We start from the raw sequence: 25,789 nt of genomic DNA, 5'->3' as shown, positions 1-25,789 counted from the left end.
TCCTTAGTCCATCCTTACAGGGCCATTAGGTGTGTCACATGGCACACAAGCCAGAATCAGGGGTGCAACAGGGTGTCAAAGTGACACCCTGCCCCCCTTGACAAATCGGTAAATTTACCGAATCGGTATTTACCACAGGCCCTTAGAAATTCGTTATTTACCATAAAATACAATGGCATGGTAAATAACGAATTTTTGTGTACATGCACCTCTGTGCATGTACACCTGTGCCATGTGGCACACATGTTATGTTATGTTATGTTAGGAGGTTCTTTTAAAGCGCACTGTCACCGTGAGTTTCCTGGCGCTAATTGGGATTCAGTGAGATAGCAGATTAAAGATTCAGAATCAGTAATATGGGATGTAGGTGGCACTGGAAAAAAAGATTAACCAGATTGGGGGAAAAGCCAAGTTTTGAGAGACTTGCGGAAAAGGATGAGTGAGTTGACAGATTTGAGAGAAAGGGGAAAAGAGTTCCAAAGTGTAGGGGCAAGATGTGAGAAGCTCAGACCTCCAACCCTCGCGAGTTTGAAGGAGGGGGTGGCCAGGAGATGAAGATGGGAGGATCTGAGATTACGCTGGGGGCAGTACGGAGTGATAAGGGATTTCAGAAACCTAGGGGAGGGACCAGTCAGGGACTTGAATACTAAGCAGCCGATCTTAAAGGCTGCCCTAAGATTGACTGGGAGCCAGTGCAGTTTGGCAAGAAGAGGCTTGGCCGACTGCCATTTTGGAATCCTGAAGACCAGTCGCGCCGCTTGGTTCTGAGCGATCTGCAGCCTATAGAGCAAGGTTTTGGGCAGACCATAATATAAGGAATTCGAGAAGTCCAAGCAGGAGAGGACCAAGGCCAGGATGACTTGGAGCAAAACTTCGGGGGACAGGAGATAAGCGACCTTCCTGATCCTGCGGAGCTGGTGCATACAGGAGGAGACCACCGCCCCCACCTGGGCCTTGAGGGAGAGTTCGGAGTCGATGATGACTCCCAGACTCTTTACGGATGCCACAGGGGCGGGGGGAGGGCCAAGCCCTGTGGGCCAGAAGTGTGGACCCCAGTGGATGGAGCTCTTGCCTGGAAGAAGGAGCTCCGTCTTTCCAGGGTTCAATTTGAGCTGGTTTTGGCTCATCCAGAGGAGAATGTGAGACATGACAGCGTGAAAGTTGGAGACAGCGGAGGGGGTGGAGAGAGGGAAAATGAGTTGTAGGTCGTCAGCGTAGTTGAAGACGGTGACGTCCCACTGCCTCAGAGAGAGAAGAAGGGGGCGAAGATAGAGGTTGAAAAGGAGGGGGGACAAAGAGGAACCCTGGGGAACACCACAGGGGGAAGGTACTTTGGGTCCACGGAAGGTGCCCAGACTGACCGACTGAGACCTGCCGGACAGGAAGGAGTGGACCCAGGCCAGCGCCGGACCCTGGAGGCCGGCTTGTTCGACACGGCGGATAAGGATGTCGTGGTCCACCGTGTCGAACGCGGCCGACAGATCTAACAATACCAGGGCCTGGGGGATGCCCTTGTCAGCATTGCCTCTCAGAGCGTCGAGCACGGCCAGGATGACTGCCTCCGTGGAGTGGCCGGGTCTGAAGCCGGCCTGATTGGCCTCCAGGAAGTTCGAGCTTTCGACGAACTGTGAGAGGCTGGCAGTGACGTGGGCTTCCAGAATTTTGGAGAGGTAGGGGAGGAGGGAAATGGGTCGGTAATTAGCTGGGACCGAAGGATCAGCCCCAGGCTTCTTCAGAAGAGGCACAAGAACGGCCTCCTTGAAAGAGCCAGGCACCGTACCCGAGGAAAGAGAAGAATTCAGCAGAGGGAGGATGCATTCGGGGAGGGTCAAGCAGATATCTCATAATATGGAAGGGGGACAACAATCATCCGGGGAACCAGACTTAACCCGGGTGACTAGTTTCGCTAGGGTGGCTGAGTCAAGGGTAGGGAAGTGTGAGAGTGAGGAAGTATTGTGGGGGACAGGAGTGGTATCAGCGTCAGGAAGGGAGGCAGTGATGGAGTCCTTGATCATAACAATTTTGTCCACAAAGAAGGAACTGAGGGCGTTACAAGATTCCTGGATGGGGGCCTGGGTGGGAAGAGTCCTGGTGTCAGTGGTGAGTTCCCCAATGACTTTAAAGATCTCCTTTGATTTAATGGGTGCGGAGAGGATTCTTTCGGTGATGTGTGCAGATTTGGCCGCGATGATGGCTTTCTTGTATTTATTACGCGCGGCCAGGTAGGTGTCCCTACTCGTGGTGCAATAGTCTCTTCTCCACCTGCGCTCCAATTGGCGAAGTTCAAGGTGTTGCTGTTTTAGATCAGGATTGTACCACTTGTGGGAATGACTGTGCCGGAACCGAGGGAATTTAGTTAGAGGGGCCAGGGTATCACTGGCCGATACAAGCCAGTGGGAAATGTCATTGGCTAGCTCGCCAGTGCTGAGATCATGCGTGAGGGGAGGACGCGATTTCGAAAGGAGGTCAAGGAAGCCCTGAGTGTCTACAGCCCTCCATTTTCGCGCCATGCCACCCTCTAAGGGAGGAACCCTGATATGGCCAGTGATGGTGAGGGTGGCCTCGACCAAAAAATGGTCGGACCAGATGCAGGGAGTGATCACCGGGTGAGAGAGCTTGACCCCATGGGTCCAAATGTGATCAAGAATGTGGCCTCCAGTGTGTGTGGGGACGTCTATGTGTTGTTTTGAGGAACGATAAGCCCTCGAAGAGCTCAGTGGCCTGAGGGCCAGCATCCTTATGTTGGAACCAATAGTTAAAGTCCCCGAAGATGGCCACACGGGTGGAAGAAGTGGTGAGGTTGGCCAGCTGTTCAACAAAGGAAGAGGGAAAAAGGGGCATAGGGTGGGGGGGACGGTATAGCACCACGAGCGAGACAGCGCCCTCTTTCATGCCCAAGTTAATCACGAGATTATTGACTGCTGGGAGAGTAAGCGAAGAGGTGGAAATGATTTGTAAATTTTTCCGAATTACTGCTGCCACGCCCCCTCCATGACGACCGCCTGGTCGATTGGCATTCAGCATGTAATAATCAGAAGGCAGCCCCGCCAGGATGTCTGGGAGCGAGTCTTCCGATAACCATGTCTCCGAGAGTAAGAGTATGTCGGGGCTCTCGGCAGTCAGTAGAAGGAAAATATCAGTCTGATGCCTAATGAGGGAACGGGTATTAAGGTAGGATATGCGGATGCGTGACTCAGGTATGTCTACCCCAGTAGAGGGGGGGAGCTTCCCGCGATTCCCAGAGTGGAAATGCGGGCCCAGATGGTAGGGTGAAGGGGACAGGGGGGGGACTGCAGTGCTTTGAGTGCCGCAGCGGTGTAAATTATGGGAGCGGCAGCGTCCCTGGCCACCTACATCCCATATTACTGATTCTGCACATTTACCGATTCGGTAATTTACCGATTCGGTAAATATACAGAATCGGTCATTTTCAGGCCCCCTACATCTGAAAATACAAATACCGGTCGGTAACGGCCGAAATCGGCCGTTACCGACCGGTATTTGTCCACCTACATATGGCCCTTGGTCTTTAACTTGAGAGATGGATCCCATGCCCTGTTTCCTAAGTGCTGCTCGGGTGTAGACAATCTGTACAATGGTGGGCAACAAAGCATTGATAATTCATGGTGCTGCTGTTTTTGGAATCCCAATAGCATATTACCTAAGCCATAAGCCTCAATATGTATTCGCATGCTGTCTAGAAGGCTTCTTGTATTCCACCTAGGACCTGGTCACTTTCGGAGGTTAGCCTGTTTCCATGTCTTCTTCCTATGGACAGGCCCGGTTATAAGGAAAAAGTTACATATCTGTACCAATTGTTTTACCATTTGAGGCTATTCTAGAATAACAAGCTGCATATTACTTTACAATCCACTGGATGGGATCGGGAAGGCATTTAAAATGTATTTTGTAGTAGATGTACTAACACTGGGGATATCGGTTTCCAAATTTCTGCAAATCGCAATAAGAAAATCGCTATTTCTAATGTATTGAACTTTTTTAAAATAGCGATTCCTAGTAGGTAACACATCGATTTACCTCATGAATAATAATGAGGTAGGGCGCAGCTTATGGCTCATTAAGAATGATAGTCATCGCAGGGATGGTGGTGTGCTGGGTAAGCAGCCCCCAATGTCTATGATGGCTTTTATATGAAGCAAAAAAAAATGAAACAAATTAAAATTCATTTTGCAAGAGTGGCAGTGGCACATGGGATAAATGACTGCTCTTAAGAAAATATATTTTTTAACAGTTTAACAAGGGAATTTTTACCACTGCCTTTCAGTAGTCATTCAAAATGTTATATTTTGTGACAGTAATTCAGTCACAAAACATTAATACATACTACTTCAAATCTGTATTTGGAAGGTATGTCCTAAAAACAAGTACTGTGTTTCATAAGTCCAACTGGGATACATTTACAATAAAAGAATGGGAAGCTATTTTTTTCCTAGCGGAGTGTGCTCTTGCCTTGACAGGTAATATCTTGTTAGCTAATGACTGACAGTAAAGAACAGTGTTAACAATCAACTTAGAAATTGTTTTCTTTGTAACTGCCATCCCAACATCTGTGGAGCATGCAAAACATAAACCAATATTCAACTTGTTTGCCTCTTTGGTTTCGTCTTCTCAATGTAATACCCAAGTGCTAATCTGGCACGCAAAGTATGAAAAGCTTTTTCTGCAGCCAGATTTGGGAACAACGGGAAATGTAATATTTGATTAAGCTGAAAAGGTAAATAATTTTGGGTATTAATCTTGATGAGTGAGCAGCACATATTTAGTTTCAGCTTCAGTTCCATTACCCTTTTTTGGGAGTTGGCAAGGGTCCTAAATCCTTTCATTGGACCGCCGGTGAATCAGTATAGGAGAACGAGGACACCCACCTAAGCAATTTCTATGATTCAAATCTCTAAATAAAGCACGAAAATACAAAAACAGGTGTACATCAAAGAACTACACAAATTATGAAATATTTTATTTAGTTCACTAACAAAAACTTGCAAAAATCGAAATTTTAATTTTAGAGGGAACGTTGAAACTTTTCAAAATGTAGTTTGATTTCTATAAGAAGAATCATTACGCTGGACACTTGCATATAGTTTTGACTTTTTTGCTTTAAATGCATGATTATATTTTGTCTGCATATACCACTGCTTCAATTGAGGCCATCCTTAAACCATTCTAGATTACCTTTGTGTACTTAGCTGCTGCCACGAAGATAAGGATAACAATTTAATTTTTAGACTCAAATTTCAATTTCATTCACATTTACAGTGTTTTCAGATATTCAATGTTTAATTTTGTTTTTGTATGTATATATCCCTTATGAATCTTCTAAAGTTATTTAATTCTCCAAACAGTTGTGGCCTGCTTAACAAATGTCCCAGGCGGGTTCCTGTAAAAATTGTTAGCCTTTGTCTAAGTATGAATAAGCTGGTCCATGGAGGATGTGGTTGTGGGTTTTGAGCAGGGCCACAAATGACATTTCTCATTAGGTAGCAGGCAAGTAAAAACAAGGTGTGTACACATGGATATTATTGCTCCAGTTTCAGATTTACAGATCGGTAGGCAAACACTTATTCAGAGCGCCAAATAGTTCGCTCTCACATACATTTAGACAATAGCGTGTCAACGTTGTCATAATAAGCCCACTCCTGTGGCTCCAATGCCAGTTGGTACTGGGGTTGCTGGTTCAGTTAAAGCCATGTACATCCTTCTTTAATGGAAGTGGAGAAAGTACTCTGGGCAACAAACTGATTAGTCTATATTCTACAGACCCTCTTTTTCTTCTAGAAGTCTTTTAATTGGAAAGCTTCATCCAATGCTCCCTCATATGATGTGGATGGTGGAGAAATAGTTCTGAATGTGGATTGTGGAGAAATAGTTCTGAAGGTCTAAGGACCATTTATGCATTGTTATCTGACTGAGGGACAGGGTCAACAAACTTTTTCAGAGTTCTAAATAATCCCTTGAATTAATTACACTACTCTTGCATCTTCTGAGTGGAGAATAGCTCTTAAGCAAGGTGAGTTGCTGTATTGTATACCTTACGGTATATACTCAACTTCTTTCTTGGTAGCTTGCGAATAATATTTCTGCCATGTGCTTTGGCGTTACTTCAACTTGATTTTACTAGTTTTTAATAAGAAGGTTTAGCCACCTGCAATTTAAGCAGGTCAATATTGCCTACTATGAATTGAAGACCATTACTAATCTTATGCGCAATCTCTTTAGGGTTTTTTAATCTAGACGTGACTAGCAAGCTAGACTGTATGAAAGAGGCAATTTTTTGTCTCGTAAGTACATATCTATGTGTCCGGTTCATAATTAGGGTTATTTTGTATATAGTATTAATCTTTAGGAGAGGTAATTAAAAGTATATGCAAGATGTTCGGATCAGAATACTTGCTGCTGCTGCATATTCTGGCAATTTTCACTTATTGAGCTAGCTGACTGGTTACTAACTGCTCAAAAGGTTTCTAAAAACGAGTACTACATGGATGACTGTTCAGGCTGCGCCTCTATTTTACCACCACCCCTACCCCCGTACCCTGCAGGCCTGTCATTTCTCATGATATAATATCTATGCAGAACAGCCACAGCTAATGTCAGGCCAGATCCTTTATTCAACCATGTCTCAGTGATAGTAAACACTTTACAATTCGACTCAGATATTAAATGATGTATATCAGGGCTAAAGGCATTCAATGCTTATGCATTTGTAAGATCTTATTTGGTTTATAAACGTTCAGTATTTCCAGTTAAACCTAAGTCTGACCACATTTGAACGACTGCTCATACAAAAAAGGTATTAATATGAGAACAAAGATAGTTTGGCAAACTTTGGGGCTCACTCACAGATTATCTCAAAGAGGAAAAACAGGTACAGGCGCATTTTTGTGGCAGATTTTACATTACCACTTAATGTGAGCAGTCTGCATTGTATTGTATTGTATTGTAATTGCATTTATATAACGCTTACTACCCCTGACGAGGAGTCAAAGCGCTTTTTCAGCGAGTAGCACGTTACTCCGGAACCCATAAAGAATTAGTGCTGAGTATTGTGAATTATGAACGTAATTTGAGTGGTGGATAGGTTAGTCAGTTATTTGGATTCAGACGGATAGCAGAAGGATAGAAGAGCGAAAAGGTTTGCATTTATATAGCGCTTGTTACCCCTGATGGGGTGTTAAAGCGCTTTTTTCAGCGAGTAGCACGCTATTTCGGAACCCATAAAGGATTAGTGGTGAATTAGTATAATGAAATATGAAAGTAGTTTGAGTGGTGGATATTAGTCAGTTATTTGGATTGAGAAGGATAGCGGAGGAATAGAAGAGGGGAAAAAAGGTTAGCATTTATATAGCGCTTGTTACCCCTGATGGGGTGTTGAAGTGCTTCTTTTTTCGGTGAGTAGCACGCTACTCCAGAACCCATTAAAGGATTAGTGTTGAATTAGTATAGTGAAATATGAAAGTAATTTCAGTGGTGGATATTAATCAGTTATTTTGATTGAGAAGGAAGGCGGAGGGATAGAAGAAGGAAAAGGTTTGCATTTATATAGAGCGTGTTACCCCTGATGGGGTGTTGAATCGCTTCTTTTATTGGCGAGTAGCATGTTACTCCCGAACCCATTAAAGGATTAGTCTTGAATTAGTCTAGTGAAATATGAAAGTAATTTGAGTGGTGGATGTTAGTCAGGTATTTGGATTGAGAAGGGTAGCAGAGGGATAGAAGACGGACAAAGGTTTGTATATATATATATATTCAATGAAAAAACCATAGGTTATAGGCCATATATAGTTAGGAATTAGCATTTACAAAACCTTATTTTACTCGCATAAAACCATTGAAATTCCATATATAGTTAGCTAACTATAAGCGCTAACTATATATCGCGCACCCGCAATCCACTGCTGATGATGTCACATATTACATCATTCATGACATGGTCAGTGACATCACTGATGACATCACTGATCACAACATCCAGTGATTGTATGTGTCTGTAAAGTTTAAATATGTTTCACATATTGAAGAATGAGTGGATGTATAAGTGTCTGGATGAAGAATTTAGTAGGTGCATGACTGACTGTATGAGTGAGTGATTAAATGTGTCTCACTGAGTACATGGGTTAGTGACTAAACTGTCTTAATTCGTGCATCAGTATGTTTGTTGTTGTGTAAGCTGCTGCATGTGTTGATCAGTAGCTATAAGAGTGTCCATATGGGTTATTGATTGGTTGCCCAAATATTTGAATGGGAGGCTGAGTGTGTGTGTGGGTGGCTGGGAGGTGCGTGACTCTGTGCATAGATGTGTAAGCAGTTGATTCACTAGGAGTATGAGTTCAAGAGTGCATGTGGAAACAGCTATATGGGCGGTTGACTGTGCATGGGTGTGTTGGTGAGTGAATGGATTTCTCATTGCTACATGTGCAAGTAAGTACGTATGTAAAACACAATACATGTGAGAGTTGAGATATATAAATAACTGAACATAAGAGCCAGTGAATGTGTGAGTGGCTGTATCGATCACTGTGAGCTTGTATCAGGGATTATATAAGAGAGTAAATATGTGTTATTATATGTTTGAATAAGTAAGATGTGTATAACTGTATAGTTGTGGAAATGGAGGTGTGATTGATTCTTTGCATGACTGACTAGGTGTGTGAGTAACTCCATGGATGAGTGACAGTCTGTGAGTGTCTGTTTATACTGAGTGTATGTAAGGTTATATTAGAGTCTGAAGAGGTTCATTGTATTATCACATGAGTGATGTGATCAGTGATGACAAATGAGATGTCATCAGTGATGTCATTTGAGTTGTCATCAGTGATGTCATCAGTGATGTCATTTGAGATGTCATCATTGATATCATTTGAGTTGTCATCAGTGATGTCATTTGAGATGTCATCAGTGATGTCATCAGTGATGTCACTGACCATGTCATGAATGATGTAATATGTGACATCATCAGCAGTGGATTGCGGGTGCGCGATATATAGTTAGCGCTTATAGTTAGCTAACTATATATGGAATTTCAATGGTTTTATGCGAGTAAAATAAGGTTTTGTAAATGCTAATTCCTAACTATATATGGCCTATAACCTATGGTTTTTTCATTGAATTTTCAAGGTTTTGTAAATGCAAATTCCTAACTATATATCCACTATAACCTATGGTTTTTTCTGTGAATTTCATTGGTTTTTTAATAGCAAATATGAAAAGCTTTAAAATGTCAAGTACGTGATAGATAAAAACATTTTTGTATTTATGCACGCTGATGTGCTTTGAACGCTGCCCCCCCCCCCCTCCCCTCTTTTGCCTTAGTAGTACTCTCTCTTTGCAGATACTGAAGGGTAGTTAACGCAGGCCTTTACCCCCGTTGTAATCCGTCGTGCCTCCTTGTCTCTCCATTTGATTGATTGTTGTCCAAGCATTTACTGTTTTAGAATTGGTTCTCTTTGGATCATTCTCTATTTACAAACAAGCACAAAGTCGCAATACTCTGTTTAGTCTTTGCAGATAGTGAAAAATCGTGTAAAAAAATAAAAGTAATCGAGCAAAATCAGTAGGCCACTAATTGGATCTCTTTTTGACCTCGCTAAAATAGAAATATTAGGAACAACCCTTCTTGAGAAATACGAAAATAGTGAGATGAACTGAGCTCCACACCATGAGGGCTGCAAGACAGCTCGGCTCCATCACCCATCCCGCACAAAATAACGACAAACCCTATGCAAATATTAAAAATATAGACAACACACCAGCAAAGAAACAGGGTAAAACATTTTATTAAAAAACTATTTACATAACGTTGGTTTATAAGATGATGTCAGTAGTGGACCGATGTGTGAATAGATCGAAAACAGCACAAGGCTCCAAGATCCGGATAGCAAGCTCCTGGATGTTGGGTGCCATAGTTTAGAGTTCTGAATTTCAGCCTTTTTCAATGCCTGTGCTTTGTTGAATCAAAATGGCGGCTTGACACAAAGCTGACTCAAGCGTTGTTACTGATGCTATGCAGACCAAAACTGGTTTTCAGTTTGTACATTTTTCTAGATTTTTCAATCCAAGTTTGGTTGACTTTGTAGAACGATGGCTTCAGATTTTCAACATACGGTGTGGTGGCGCTGACTGGGAGGGGACGCTTCGTTCCTGCCCCCTCCCCAAGTAAGATTTTCATACGTGAAAGTACGTTAATGGTTTTGGTCCCTGAGATGCTTCGATGTCACTACCATTCTCAAATAGCATAAGTTCTGGATGTTGGGTGCCATAGTTAAGAGTTCTGAGCAGCGCTTGTAACACTGTCTGAAGCTTATTTCCACCTACTGCAGCTTCACTATTCTCAAAGTAAGTGAGTGTCGTTTGTGGACCTGACTGCATTAGAAAACAATGTGATATGTTACCTTCCTAAACAGCTTGACGGAGGCCCCTGAGGGGCGGTGTGATGGCCATGGACTCGGAGAAGACGCTTGGCTCCGACACCCTCCCCAAGTCTTATAGCACTGGTGTAGCCTGAGATCGCCCCCGACATAGGCGGCCGGCTCCCGGGGTCCGGCGGAACTTTTTGCCTTTTGATGACTCTTCAATTCTGGACCTTGTCCCACAATCCGTTTGACCTGAAGACAAGCTGTAGTGGGGCGCCCCTTTATCGTTTTAGTTGCCATTCCGCCCGCTTTTGCTACACTGTGCCTCTTCCGCCATTCAGCTGTTTTCCGCCCGCTCTTGCGACTACAGCGTCTCGCTCACCATGTAGTTGAGATGCGCCCGCTCTTGCGTTGCAGCGATAGGCGGCTGCCACAGGACTCTCAAAATGGCGGCCGGCTCTTCGGTTTTGGGCCTGGTCCACTAAAATGGCCCTGGGACACCTTGGAACTCGGACGCTTGTCTGCTAGGGCTTGGGTCCCATTCTCGAAAAGCGTCCCCTCAGCCGTGAAGATTCTACAAAAGTCTTGGGGGCCTCCGACTCCCGCAGGCTTCTGGTGGGGAGCGGCTGCCATGATTGCTCGTGGAATGGCCACGACGGAGCTACGAGATGGTAGTGCTCTCATGCTGACGCCAGCTTTAGTCTGAAACATCCAATAACACTGTAGACTACCAATTCGATCAGTTCCGGTAGCGCCCCAACATGACCCGGAAGAGAAGAACTTGCCCTCCCCTCTTTGACTGATGGTTCTTGTTGCCTGTCCCCTCTGTTGTCATTTAACAGAACTTTTTGGACTGCTGAAAGGGGTTGTGTTCCGAACGCTGGTTGGTGGAGACATTTTGACTATATTCTTGACCTACGTTGTCGCGTAATGCGTTTTATGACACGCCGCGTTAGCGCACCCGGAAGTGATCCGAGGCGCGGCGCGCAGCGCGTAACGTAAGCATAACAGGTCATGTGACTTGTTAATAAAACTTTTCATTGGTTCATTTTACTTTTGTTAATTTAATGATGAAAAGCTTGGTCATATGACCTAAAAATTACGCTTTTTATTATTTTCGAACAATATTTTTTTTTCAAACATATGTTATAATATTCCAGGCTAATGTACTTTCCCGGAAAATTTACAACTGTCTTGCAAGTAAAATATATTCCTTTTTCGAGAAAAAGGGCGTTTCTTCCTTCCATGACGGAGCCGTTTAGTAAAAGAGATTCGGCCTGCTGTCTTAGTCGCCGATACGCCTGATTATCAGATTCTTATCGATCACTTTATGTTGCAGACATGAAAAACACAACTGCCCTTGACCATTTATCTTTACTGCGTTCCTACATATTATACCTTTTATCCGTCATGTAATTGGACTGCTTTATTTCACTTGCCTTTTACTGATTCGAAAACAGTCACTAAAAGTAAAAACTTTACAAATGAAAATACTACTACCGTGTTTTGTTTTAAAAACCTTTATTGTGAAAATGTCAGTATACAAATACGGGCCTATAACCACGTGGGCCGGCCACGGAGCAAATTGAAATCGTATATGATGAGGAGACATTTACACTGTAGAAGAACGTAACGAGCGGGCCATTAGGTGACAAGAACAAAGGTGTCTAACAGTTGCGGAATCGGTGGACGTACATTTTGTAATTAAAATACGACAGGGCCACTTACAATAACATTTTCTAGATATACATTTGCGGGCAAAGAGTTACGAGTCCCATTTATACCGGCGCCATTTTGGGCGAGGCCGGGCAGGTCCAAGATATAGTCAAAATGTCTCCACCAACCATCGGCCAGACCAGAACCCCTTTCGGCCCTTTATGCTACAAGATGGTGTCTTCCATTCAGAAAATATTGGTGGCAGCATTTTGAAAGGAAACAGAAACAGCCGTTCTCCTAGTGAGTTTCACATTGTTACATTTAGGAAGAATGTTGAAGAGTAGTATGTGGAAAATCTGAAGCCATTTTTCTACAAACTCTCAATCAGACTTGGTTGGAAAAAAAAAACCTGAAGAATGTACAAACTGAAAACCAATTTTTGTCTGTATAGCACCAACAGTAACGCTTGAGTCAGCTTTGTGTCAAGCCGCCATTTTCATTCAATCAATAGCGTCCCCCTGCACACATTCAGGGACCTGGTCGTGTCTTCAGATGAAACGCATTGTAGGAAAAGAAGCAGAAAGGAAAAGGAAAAAGTTCCGCCGGACCTAGTGAAGCTGCAGCAGGTGCAAATAAGCTTCAGACAGTCTTACAAGCACTGCTCAGAACTCTCAACTGAGGCACTCAACATCCAGGACTTGCCATTCGGATCTTGGCGCCTTGTATTTTTGTTTTGTTTTTGATGGAGGGGAAACAACAAAAAACAGACATTGAAAAAGGCTCAACAGTGCAGGGCGCCTTGTGCTGGTTCCGACCTATTCACACATCGGTCCGCTACTGACATCACCTCATAAACCAACGGGGCACCCCACGCCGACTTTCGGCGCAGCATTGTAGGATGGCCACACCAGTGCGGCAATTTGCTGGACACCACCTCGGTGCCATCCAGATCTCGGCGCGTTCATTCAATCAATAGCGTCCCCCTGCACACATTCAGGGACCTGGTCGTGTCTTCAGATGAAACGCATTGTAGGAAAAGAAGCAGAAAGGAAAAGGCAAAAAGTTCCGCCGGACCTAGTGAAGCTGCAGCAGGTGCAAATAAGCTTCAGACAGTCCTACAAGCACTGCTCAGAAATCTCAACTGAGGCACTCAACATCCAGGACTTGCCATTCGGATCTTGGCGCCTTGTGCTGCTTCCGACCTATTCACACATCAGTCCACTACTGACATCACCTCATAAGCCAACGGGGCACCCCACGCCGACTTTCGGCGCAGCATTGTAGGATGGCCACACCAGTGCAGCCACACTTGCTGGACACCACCTCGGTGCCATCCGGATCTCAGCGCGTTCGAGTCACTGTGCCGGAAGAGTGACCGGAACTCAGCTGAACACGCCGTCTTTCGGCGCAGCATTGTAGGATGGCCACACCAGTACGGCAATTTGCTGGACACCACCTCGGCGCCATCCGGATCTCGGCGCGTTCGAGTCACTGTACCGCAACAGTGACCGCAATTCAGCTGGACACGCCGTCTTTCGGCGCAGCATTGTAGGATGGCCACACCAGTGCGGCAATTTGCTGGACACCACCTCGGTGCCATCCGGATCTCGGCGCGTTGTGCTGCCTTCGGCCTATTCGCACATCGGTCCGCTACTGACGCCGCCTCACGTGCCAACGGATTTTCTACGCTTTTTGTAGCCCTATGTCGCATAACAGGTCATGTGACTTGTTTATAAAACTTTTCATTGGTTCATTTTACTTTTGGTTTCCTAAAGATGGAAGGCTTGGTCATATGACCTAAAAATAACACTTTTCATTGGTTTAGAACATTTTTTTTTCCCAAACGATGAAAGCCCCACCTTGTTTCTGGATCATTCAGACTGAAGCTGGCGTCAGCATGAGAGCACCACCATCTCGTGGCTCCGTCGTGGTCATTCCGCGAGCAATCATGGCAGCCGCTCCCCACCGGAAGCCTGCGGGAGTCGGGGGCCCCCAAGACTTTTATACAATCTTCACGGCTGAGGGGACGCTTTTCGAGAATGGAGCCCAAGCCCTAGCAGGCAAGCGTCCGAGTTCCAAAGTGTCCCAGGGCCATTTCAGTGGACCAGGCCCAAAACCGAGGAGCCGTCCGCCATTTTAAGAGCCATGTGGCAGCCGCCTATCGCTGCACTGCAAGAGTGGGAGCAACTCAACAACATGGTGAGCGAGACGCTGTGGCCGCAAGAGCGAGCGCAACTCAGCTAGATGGCCGCCACCTGGGGAGGCCCGTTCACGCCGGCTCCCCCACGCCCCCCCCCGGGCCGCCGCACGCCAATTTTCGGAGCAGCATTGTAGGATACCAAAACCAGTGCGGCAGTTTACTGGACATCACCTGGGTGCCTGTCGTACATGTTGTGTCAGCCATGTGACACTGGACACAGACCGCTACTGACGAGGCCTCCCCCCGCACCACCCGGGACGCCCCACGCTGTTTTTCTGTGCTGCAATGTAGGATCCCTAAACCAGTGCGGCACCCAGGCGACATCACCTGGGTGCCGTCCAGAACTCTGCACGTTGTGCTGCCTTGGGACTATTCGCACAACAGACCGCTACTGACGAGGCCTCCCCCCGCCCCACCCGGGACGCCCCACGCCAATTTTCGGAGCAGCATTGTAGGATCCCTAAACCAGTGCGGCACCCAGGCGACATCACCTGGGTGCCGTCCAGAACTCTGCACGTTGTGCTGCCTTGGGACTATTCGCACAAAAGACAGCTTCTAACCATTGTTGCTTTTTGTGTTGAGAAATGTTTAAATGTTTTTAGTTTTTGTTCCGTTTGTTAAAGTTAGTAGTTAATAAAGTTTTATAACCTTACTTTGTTGGAGTGTTATCTATTTTTTTAAAAACGGGTGAATGGGGCCTTGAATCGGGTTATTGTCATGTGTGGGCTTTGGAAGTGTGCTGCTGCAGGATCGGACATTTCAAACTCAAATGCACGTTCTTTTTCTTACCTTTCCGAAGCATGGAGCGCAATAGCAGGCAGAGAAAGGGTGATGCACGTGTTGAACACTACCTGACCTGGCAAGTTGCTGGCAGTGCCCCCCCGCCCGCTCCTGAAAGAGGGCACACACACACCGCCGCCCCGAGTACTTCACAAATCTTTAAAAGACCATGCGCTTGTTCATGAGGCTTAAATGGTTTATCACCTCTTCTAGAACCCCTGCATCGACCCTCTTACGTTTCATGGAAAAATTACCATGTAACACAATACCAAGCCCTGTCAGCTGAAACCCCCAAGGAATCGTGGGGCATATTATCAAGGGGGTTTATCTCCGCTTTTTTGGCTTTAAAAACCATGAAAGCGGAGATAAAATTATTTCCCTATTATCAAGCTGTCGCTAACACCAGTTAGTGACAGCTAAAAGGAGATAGCGACCATCTTGGGCCCCGCTTTGCATGTCAGTGATACTTATCACTAATGACATGCAAAGTGGCGTGCCAAGATGTTAGCGACTGGAAACAGTCCCTAACATCGCTACCTTCTATTACCAACTTTTGGAGATATTCGCGCTAAGCGCGAATATCTCCAAAATCTAACACCTGCCCTGAGCAGTTCTTAGCCATGTTTTCAATGGGAGGTGGATAACATGGCTAAGAGCATTAGGTCGATAATACATGAATATCGCTGACTTTTCTGCGATAATAGCAAGGTTTATCTGCGATAAAAATCGCCGATGTGCGGCGATAATTTTTGTCTCTAAACAAGTTAGAGACAAAAATTATCGCTAGTTGTTCGTAATATGCCCCCGGGTTTTTGCTTGCAGAAATCGGGAGGCGGGAGACTAGCACTGAAATCAGTACTCACACGCCTGAATCAGGAGGATTGGCATGTCTGAATTCTCTACAGCTGGGGCCATAAACTACATCCGCAGGGTTAGGTGATAGCCTGGAACCAGCCTGGCATCTAAAATGGCTGCCGTGCACGACAAAATTGTGGCATTCGAAAAAAGGCAAGATGGCGCAGCCGCTGGAAGAGATATATCAACATATATCAGCCTCCTCAGCCACCCTCAGGAAACATAGGGGATTAGGATATGTCTCCCGCACCCCCTTATACCTAGTACTTTAATTAACGAAGCACAAAATGGCGAATTCCCGTTTCGCTACCAGTTTGCGGCCCAGTTCGCGGCCCGTGAAGCGCTTCTACCGTGAAAAATCATTTTTTTTTTATTTTCCCCACGGAACCCTTTAATAACCCCAACAACATTCCTAGGGGGTCAAGAGGGGGATACCTTGCCCCCTTTCATTAAATTCCCCCTTAGTTTTTCACCTTTTCTTCTCTCTCGATCCTACCGAGAGACAAGACGGCGGCCGCTCCGGACTGTCACGCAGCAAAAAAAAAAAAAAAGCTCACGCACAGCCACTGGAAGAGATGTATCAACATATATCAGCCTCCTCACCCACCCTCAGGAAACATAGGGGATTAGGATACGTCTCCCGCACCCACTTATAACTAGTAATTTAATTTACGAAGCACAAAATGGCGAATTCCCGTTTCGCTACCAGTTCGCGGCCGCGCTTCTACCGTGAAAAATCATTTTTTTTTTATTTTCCCCACGGGACCCTTTAATAACCCCAACAACATTCCTAGGGGGTCAAGAGGGGGATACCTTGCCCCCTTTCATTAAATTCCCCCTTCGTTTTCCACCTCTTCTTCTCTCTCGATCCTACCGAGAGACAAGATGGCGTCCGCTCCGGACTGTTTAGAATGTTGACAGACACCGGAGAGCCAATCAGCTTTCTGCGCGCAAAGTTCCGATAAGCGAAAAGTAAGCGGACCGGATCGCTGCCCAGAGCGCTGTTACAGATATATATCTTGGTTTGAACGTTAATTTCTCAAAAACTACTGGAGCACATATATTGAGACCTAGCAAAGGCACATCGGGCTAACAGTCCCTACAATTTTGCCAAGTTTCGTGCAAATCCATTCAGCCGTTCGAGCTAAAAGTGAGTCCAACCGCCCTATGGAAAACTCAATGCAAAAAACGCGTTTTGGGACCCCCCTTTTTTCTCAGCCCCCCCTTGACGAAACCCCACCAAATTTTCAGGGGCTGCTCAGAAACAAAATGTGCCATTTTCCTGAAAATTTCAGCCGATTCCGTCCACAAACGCCAAAGTTATTAGACATAGAATTTTCAAAAGTCCCATAGGGAAAAAATTCTAACTATATATACCTACTGGCGATAGCCAGTAGGTAATATATATATATATATATATATATATATATATATATATATATATATATACACATATATATATATATAATATATAGAGCGCTTGTTACCCCTAATGGGGTGTTGATTCGCTTTTTCGGCGAGTAGCACTCGACTCTGGAACCCATAAAGGATTAGTGGTGAATTAGTATAGTGAAATATGAAATTTGAGAAGTGGACATTTTAGTCTGTTATTTCGATTGAAAATGATAGTGGAGGGATAGAAGAGTGAAGGCTTTAGGCTTTTTTTTAGAAGTCATAGCAGTAGTGGGAGGGTTGGGATGAGTGAAAAAGGATGTGGAGGGGAAGAGTCAGAGGGAAAAGTTTAGAAAGGCTTGTTTTGGGGGATCAGTATAGTAAAAGAGGTGTCAGGGGTTGTAAGGAGGGGTAGAGTAGAGGAAAGTCTAGAAAGGGCTTTTGGGGGGATCATAGTAGTGGTATGGGGTTTGGGATGAATGAGAGAGTGGAAATAGGCTAGTGCATTTGAAAAAACAGTAGAAAGAGGTTTGAGATGAGTCAGAGAGTTGAGGTAGAAGCTATTTTGAGAGAGGTATCGAGTGAAAATAGGGTAGTGCATTGGATATGCTAAATTAGAATAAAGTAATAAATATATAGATCCATAGGTACATGGAAAGTTTATAGATGCATAAAGGAAGGAAGTATATGTAGATTAAAGATATTGATAGAGGTATAGGGTAGTGCATATAATATATATATATATATATATATATATATATATATATATATATATATATATATATATATATATATATATATATATATATATATATTATTTTTTTGGAGGAAAGTAATAAATATATAGATCCAAGTGCATGGAAGGTATATAGATGCATAAAGGAAGTAAGTATACGTAGATTAAAGATACATTCGATAAACTCTGGTTTTGAAGTGTTGTACTTAAAAGTGTATTTATTTATTTTCCCTTTTTTTAAACATAATTATTCTACATGTTAATAAACAGCAATACACATATATAGGAACATATCTATAGTACAAATAAATGCTTTTATACAGAGGGATAAGCTGTATATTTCTGTTTGCATATGGTGCTTATGTGGGGGAAGAGCCAATTCTTGATTAGTTTTCTGAAAATAAAGTGGTTGTCGTGGATCTTATGTTGGGGGTAAAGAGTTCCATATTTTGGCTGCTTGAACAGAGAAGGATGTGCCACCCATGTTTTTTTTTCTTGTATCTTGGGATTTTGATGTGAGGTGCCACTCTAGAGCAGAGGTTCCTATGATGAATGTGTTTGGGGATTTAATTCCTGATGAAGAGCGGTTCGATTCCATGTATGGCTTTGTGGGTGATACAAAGCAGCTTGAACGTGGATCTTCTGGGAAATGGTAACCAACGCAGGGCTTTTCAAGGCAGGGGAGATATGCAAGAGTAGTCTGACAGCTGTGTTCTGAATCCGTTCTAGTCGTTAAAGGTGATCCGTGGTAGAGGCTATTGGCGTAATTGAGTTTGGACAGAACAAGGGAGATGGTAGCTTGGACCTTGTGTGGGAATCCCAAATGGGGGAAGATTTTCCGTAGAGTTTTTATAGTAAAAAAGATTGATCTTGCTAGTTTGTCCACTTGGGCATTCATCGATAGCTTGGAGTCCATGGTCATTCTGAGGTTTCTCACTTCCTTCAATACTTTAGGAGGTGATCCCAGTTCATCAGGCCAGACGGCAAGCGGGTCATAATGTTTCCAATCGCCACACGTAAGAATTTACGTTTTGGAAGCAATCAATTTGAGATGGCTCCAAGTCATCCATTGATCCACAGCTCTGAGACAACTGAAAAATTGTGATTTTCCAATGTCTTTGGGGCATTCCAGTTGAAGGAGTATTTGCATGTCATCTGCATAGTTATAGCACATGAGTTAAAATTAATTGATCAGTACCAGTAATGACTTCATGTAGATGTTGAAACGCATGGGCGAGATGATAGAGCCTTGAGGGACCCCCAGCTTTTGTGGAGTAGTGTTTGGATGATATGGCATTTCCTAGTTTGAGTTTTGCACCACCATAGGACCGCCAAACTAGTGGTGGTGGTCGAGGGAACATTGCACCAGTGGCCCGACCGCTGTATTACAACTATGGCGGTCAGACAGCATTAGGACCGCTGTAATTGCCAAGGATCCGCAATCCCTGACATGGCAATCTGAGATCGCAATATGCTTGGTGGTGCCTCTGCAGCACCGTCAAGCATATAATGAGTTGACTGTCAGCCACCCTATTCATGGTGGTGAGGCCGCCATAAAAAGGGTGGCAGAGAGTCAATAAAGGGGACCCTACAGGGCCCACTGTTGCCTGGGATACATTGAGGGGGGGCACATGATGTGCCCGCCTGTCTGCATGCACCCCCTTTTCCATCACAGCCTGCACTTTACAGTCCACGCCGTGCTGGAACATGCTGTGGCTGAGCCATTGCGCTGCCTTTCTAAGGCTCCCCTATGAACCTTTGGAAAGGCCTGCCATCGCAGGACCGCTCTTCTGGATTACAACTTGTAAGGCGGTGGGCAGTCAACTTTGGCTGTGTAGGAGCAGGGCGGTGGAGTGCCGCCCGCACCGCCAAAGTCATAATCAGGTCCTTCGTGTTTAAAAGAGAACGCAAAGGTGATATGACCCAGGCTTTTCAAAAATGTTCAGTCAAACAATCTGTAAAATTAAGCCTACAATGAAACATTTACAACATGATGTAATATGCTACCAACAGCTACCCATCTGCCGTTCTACAACACTATGACATCAAAGTCGAACAGATTGTTTTTTCTTCTCCGGATTCAAAAAAGCAATCTCAACTCCAACTGACCTGTGTACTCAGTAGCAGAAGCTACTGATGAGGTGGTGGAGGCATTTTCCCAATCTTTTTCTCCGTTTCGACTGCCACAGCGACTCGGGGATATGAACCCTTCTACCGACTCAGACCTGCACAGTGCAGAGATATCAGATTTGATTGTTTGGAAAAGAAATCACAGAAAAATACTTTCATGTTGAAAATGTTCTCATGTTAATCAGGGATGTTCAATGGTAATCCAGGTTGGCCGGATCAATACCAGGCTTTCAGGATAGTCACTCTGTAAATCGATTCCATTTACAGTGTTGTGGCCAAAAAATATATGTAGGAATCCTAAAAATCTAGTACGGATCCTGTCCACAAGGTCTTATGTTGAACACCATTGCTGTAAAACCTATATAGCTGCCTTTGTGGATATCAGCCTAATAATGTGTCATTTTACACTAAGGATAGACACATTCTTGCCCTCATTCTTTCTTTAAATAAATTCAAGGCTACCCAATGTTCAGAAACTGCTCTTATCCAGATATGTGTTTCTAGGTAAAGGCAAGGCATTCAAATACAACCGTCTGGATTCGGTACTCACGGGCAGAATGCTCGAAATACAGAATTGAGTAAGAGTGGCACTTAAAACTTATTGAGGTTAAACCATTTACAACGAGTTTCCAAACATCTGTTTAAAAACTGCCCAGGGAATCCCAGCCCATGGTTGTTATATTTACATCATTGCAAAGACAGACAGTTCCATTTGTTTTAGTCGTAATGCTGATGGGAAGGATGGAGGGTGTGGCTAGGGAAATCCGTAGTCTGGTTTAAACAAGATTTGTTTTGTTAAACAGATTGCATTATCTAATGGTTTTAAAATTATATTATATGTGGACCCCAGCACTCTGCAATTAAAAACAATGGGACAGTAGATATATTCGACAGACCTTTGGATAAGTATGTGGTAGGTCTTTTGCCATTTGAACTAAGCACTAACCCTTTCAATGTAATTCCCAACTGGGCTTTATACATAGTAAAGAAGGATATAAACAGTAACTTTTATAAGAAGATAGAACAAAGAAATGTAAAGGTGAGAGACTTGTGAGTGGAGACATACATAGCTGTCAGTGTAGTTAACCGCATTGCTGCTGCGATGATTTTTGCGCTGTGCGGCTGTTTTCCCTTTTCCGCGTTACATGACGAGCTCAGCTCGTCATCAGCACACGCCACCCGTGGCTGATGACGAGCTGAGCTCGTCATCAGCGTCGAAGGGGTTAATGAGGAGGGAATGCCAGGACAAGAATTATAATGAGGGATTTAGTGGGCATTATGGAAAAAGGACATCATCCACCTGTTTGGGTTTTTTGTTCTCTCTCCTTTGATTATACACAACTGCTTGGCAGAGGTTCTGGAAAGTATTTAGGGATACTTTCTTGCTACATTTTACAAATACTTGACACCAAACAACAGAATTAAATAAGAATTTAATTAACGGTGTTTATGAAGCCTTAGTACGAAAAGGCTGACAAGCTGTTTCAAGTACTAAGGGGCACATTAGTATGGCGGGCGGACTTTGTCCGCCCGCCATACATGTGGGACATGGGACCGCCCACTAAGGGTGCAGTGGTCCCGCACATCTCATTAGGATGCGCCCACCACACTGGCGAGCGCATCCTGCATTTTTAACATTGCGGGGCAGTGCTGAAAGCACCACCCGCCGCAATGCCAAAAATGCATGTTGTGCTTTTCAATGCACAATGTGACAGGCACTGCGCGGTGCCTGCCACGTTGTACATTGAAATGCAGGGGGGTACCATAGGTACCCTCCATGTGTACCCCCCACCCCCTCCCCGGAGTCCCTGGGGGCCCGCAACGGGCCCCCCAAGTAGTCTCCACATGCCTTTCGTGGTGGCAATGCCGCCACGGAAAGGCATTTCCAAAGGCACATTCTAATATGGCTGGCGGTGTCTTTCAAACAACGCCACCGTATTGAACCCTTTTCCGCCCGGTCGACATGGTGACTGGGTGGAAAAGCTGCGGACGGTCATTCGGTCCGCCGTGGACCCCCCAGCCATTGTGATATGGCGGGGTCATTTCTCCAAGGATGGTGGGCGGATTGCCCCCCCGGGCCGGCGGTGATCACCGGTGGGCTGGCTGGGGCGATCCGCCCGCCATCCTAATGGGGCCCTAAGTCTCATTGTACCGCACAGGAGAAGTGCTTTAATTGCACCAAAACATTAACTGGGAAAAAACACAATATTTTTACTGCAATAATATATACATATATATATATATATATATATATATATATATATATATATATATGTGTATATATATATATATATATATATATATATATATATATATATATATATATATATATATATATATATATAATGTATTTAGAAAACAAAACAAAAAAGAACTCTATTACATTACATGTCCTTCTATTGATGAACATGATATTAACTTATTTGTACCATTACATTTCGTGACATTCTTTTGGTGAACACAGATTAAACTAGAGACCATGAAAGTGTTTGCAAGTTCATATTTACCCAAGAGCTCTCTTGTCCGAATGTATGCTGTCATTGTCGCCAGTGGTCAGTGAGGCCAGCGAAAGACTAGACACTGAAAAAACACGATTAATTCGGAAACCTGAATAAAAACAAAGTTAAAGTTTCAGAAATGTAGGTTAAATTTCCAAGAGTCTGTTCATCACATTGTGCACCAGTGGACGGCTGTTGCACTACTCTGCGTTCGTATGTGGGGTATATATATTTTTTTATTTAAATCAGTTCTTGACCTGGATCTGATATGCCTGCATGCATTGTATCAAAGTATAAAGACAGCAGTTTAACCTGATCCAATACGGTGTTCCCACGAACTGGAACAAACGTCAATACCAGTACATCAGCTTATGGAATAAAAGCCTTACCCCCAGGACGTGGTCGCATTCAATTTAAACACATATGCAGATGATAACAGTAAAGTTAGAGTTGAAAAGTGTGCATTTTGTGTCAATTTTATTTAATGTAAAAAGCACACACTGGCTTTTAACAGCTTTCCAGGGCCACCGCAGTATCCTCTGCTAGTTTAAGATAAACTCTTAAGGAACTAATGGTTTAATCTTAATTTTCAGTGTTTTAGGCAATCACTGGTGTTTTGGTTGTTAGATATGCAAACTTGTTGATTTGCAGTTTCATCTGCCTTCTTGAAATTGAGAAATGTCTAGAAATTAAATGTTTTCACCTTTTGTAGCATGTGTATACCCAAGAGGGTCGGAGTCATGTCAGGTTTCGGGACATTAGATCGATTTCATAGAGCTAATTCAAATGGAAATAATGTGGTGCATGAAGGAGCTTGGCCCCCTTTTGCTACTTAGTACACCCCTGGGCACGAGGATCTGAAATGTCAGGGTTAGACAAGAATATTGATAGATATTTATATATTCTTTCACTGCAATATTACTACATTTGACTGTTTTTGTGCTCATGAGTAAGCATCTGCAAACTGTGCATCAGACATATTTTCCACTATATATACTTTCCAGTAAATTCAGTGCTTAATTTGAGCAGGTGCTTTCAGGTGCTCAGCACCTGCACTTCTTTCACAGGGCCAGGGCTACAATTTCTGACCCTGCAGGTGGTGGTCTCAATATTAATTGTTTAAATTCAAAATAAAAAGAATAACATACATTGCATGGTTTCTGGCTGGTAAATGTTCATAGACAGGCCAGCATACGCCTGTCCAGGCAGGCATGATTGTGTATCACCAAGTTAGTGATGATGTCATCTCGCCGATCACAAATCCAAGAAGTCATCGACAAACTATGTCTTGTATTCTATTCCCAAAGTCTGCTGCACCATGCCAATGCCTAAGCCTAAGCCTCCCATTGGATAATTATAGCTGGGGGCTGGCTCAAGACGGAGTTGAGGCAAGGAAGCTGCAAGAGCGCATTTGGAACTTGGGAGTGAGGGCTCTTCAGGAAGAATAAACAAAAGTAAGTGTGGACTTTCCACTTGCTGTGTAGCAAGAGGAGCATATCCTGCAGCCCTGCATTGCTGCTATCCTCAATGTGCTCGATGTGGCTGTAGCCCAACACAACTTTTGTGTTTTTTTTTTTTTTTTTTTTTTTTTGGTTTTTGTAGAGCGCGTAGTCACCCGTGAGTATCCCAGCGCTAAACCTCGAACTCCTAACGGGGGGGCAACGGAAGAAGGAAGAAGGATCAGGGGAAAAGGAGGGTTTTGAGGGACTTTCTAAATCGAAGGAGGTTTGGTTCGGCTCTGATGTTTGAGGGTAGAGCGTTCCATTTTCTGGCCGTGTTCACTGAGAATCTGCGGCCGCCTATGCGGGTTTTCTTCACCCTGGGGACAACAATGAGGATTTCCTGTTCGGACCGGAGTGCTCTCGACGGTCTGTATGGAATGATCCAGGAGCTCAGAATGGGGGGACCCACGTTGTTCAGGACCTTGTGTGCCAGGCAGAGGGCCTTGAAAACGACTCTTTCCCTCACGGGGAGCCAGTGAAGTTTTTTCAGGGCAGGCTTGGCCGAGGTTCTTGCTGGGGTGTTTGTGAGCAAGCGGGCTGCGGCATTTTGGGTTTTTTGTAGTGTTTGCAAGGTGGCTTCTGGCGCCCCGAGATAAATGGCATTACTGTAATCCAACCTTGCTAGCACTAAACCTTGAATTAGCAGGAGACGGGACTGGAATGGCAGTAGGGGGAGCACTTTTCTACAAGATCTCAGGAGCCCATAGCAGATGCCTGCTGTTTTCCTGGCCTGTGTCCGGAAAGTGAGGTCTGTTTCTAGCCACACTCCCAGACTCTTAACCTCTGTCTTAGGGGAGGGGGGGTCACCCATACATGCGGGCCAGATGTTGGGAGGAAGACTCGGGGTTTTGTGTCCGAGCAGCAGGATCTCTGTCTTTGACCCGTTCAGCTTTAGGTCAGAATCGCCCATCCATTGATGGACGGTGGACAGGCAGTCTTGCAGGTTGGAGGGCTGTAGCTTAGGGTGGGAGAGGGTCACCACCAGCTGAGTGTCGTCAGCGTAGCTGACGATCGTGACTCCGAAAGGGGCGACCAGCTCCTCCAGTGGGGCCATATATACGTTAAAAAGTGTGGGGCTCAGTGAGGAGCCCTGAGGTACTCCGCACTGGAGGGGGATTGCGGGAGACCGGCTTTCTCCTTCCCAGACTTGGAAGGAGCGTCGGGAGAGAAAGGATGTGAGCCATCTCAGCGCACTGTCTTGTACGCCAGTGCTCTTCAGGCGCTGGACTAGGACCTGATGGCTGACGGTGTCGAATGCTGCGCTGAGGTCTAGGAGGACCACTGCCACTGATCCTCCTGTATCCATGATTTCCCTCGCCTTTTCTACTGCTGCCAGGAGGGCGGTGTCTGTGCCCTGACCTGGTCTGAAACCTGTTTGGGAGTTCTTTAGGCAGTGGTTTGTTTCCAGGAAGTGGGACAATTTTTTGTTTGCGAGCTTCTCTGCGACCTTACCTATCCAGGGGAGGAGCGAGATGGGTCGATAGTTGGATAGGTCCGTTGGGTCTAGTGACGGTTTCTTCAGCAGACCTTTAACCACGGCCTCCTTCCAGCTTTGTGGGACTGTTCCTTGGGAAAAGGAGGTGTTAATGAGGGCCGTGAGTCTAGCTGTGATGGTTCGTGCTATGTTTTTCGTGAACCGTACGGGGACTGAGTCACTGGGGGCTCCGCTT

General features: G+C 44.8%; 1 protein-coding gene across 4 annotated transcripts in view; it reads right to left on the bottom strand.

Annotated features, from left to right (window-relative positions):
- The window catches only part of CAMSAP2 (calmodulin regulated spectrin associated protein family member 2), a 541,958-nt gene that overhangs the window by 17,135 nt on the left and 499,034 nt on the right, over nt 1–25,789 (bottom strand). For 2 of the 4 annotated variants that reach the window (XM_086957854.1, XM_086957838.1), the window contains 2 exons: nt 22,627–22,726; nt 20,099–20,214 (listed from right to left, as the gene is read on the bottom strand). In XM_086957854.1, the coding sequence (XP_086813980.1) occupies nt 20,099–20,214; nt 22,627–22,726 (216 nt within the window). The remainder of the gene's footprint in view (nt 1–20,098; nt 20,215–22,626; nt 22,727–25,789) is intronic. The other 2 variants (XM_086957865.1, XM_086957846.1) reach the window with 1 other exon arrangement.

This window comes from Lissotriton vulgaris, chromosome 1_1 (assembly GCF_964263255.1).
Source record: "Lissotriton vulgaris chromosome 1_1, aLisVul1.2, whole genome shotgun sequence".
Taxonomy (NCBI): Eukaryota; Metazoa; Chordata; class Amphibia; order Caudata; family Salamandridae; genus Lissotriton; species Lissotriton vulgaris.
The sequence above is the reverse complement of the archived record's forward strand: the minus strand, read 5'-3'. Positions and strand labels throughout refer to the sequence as shown.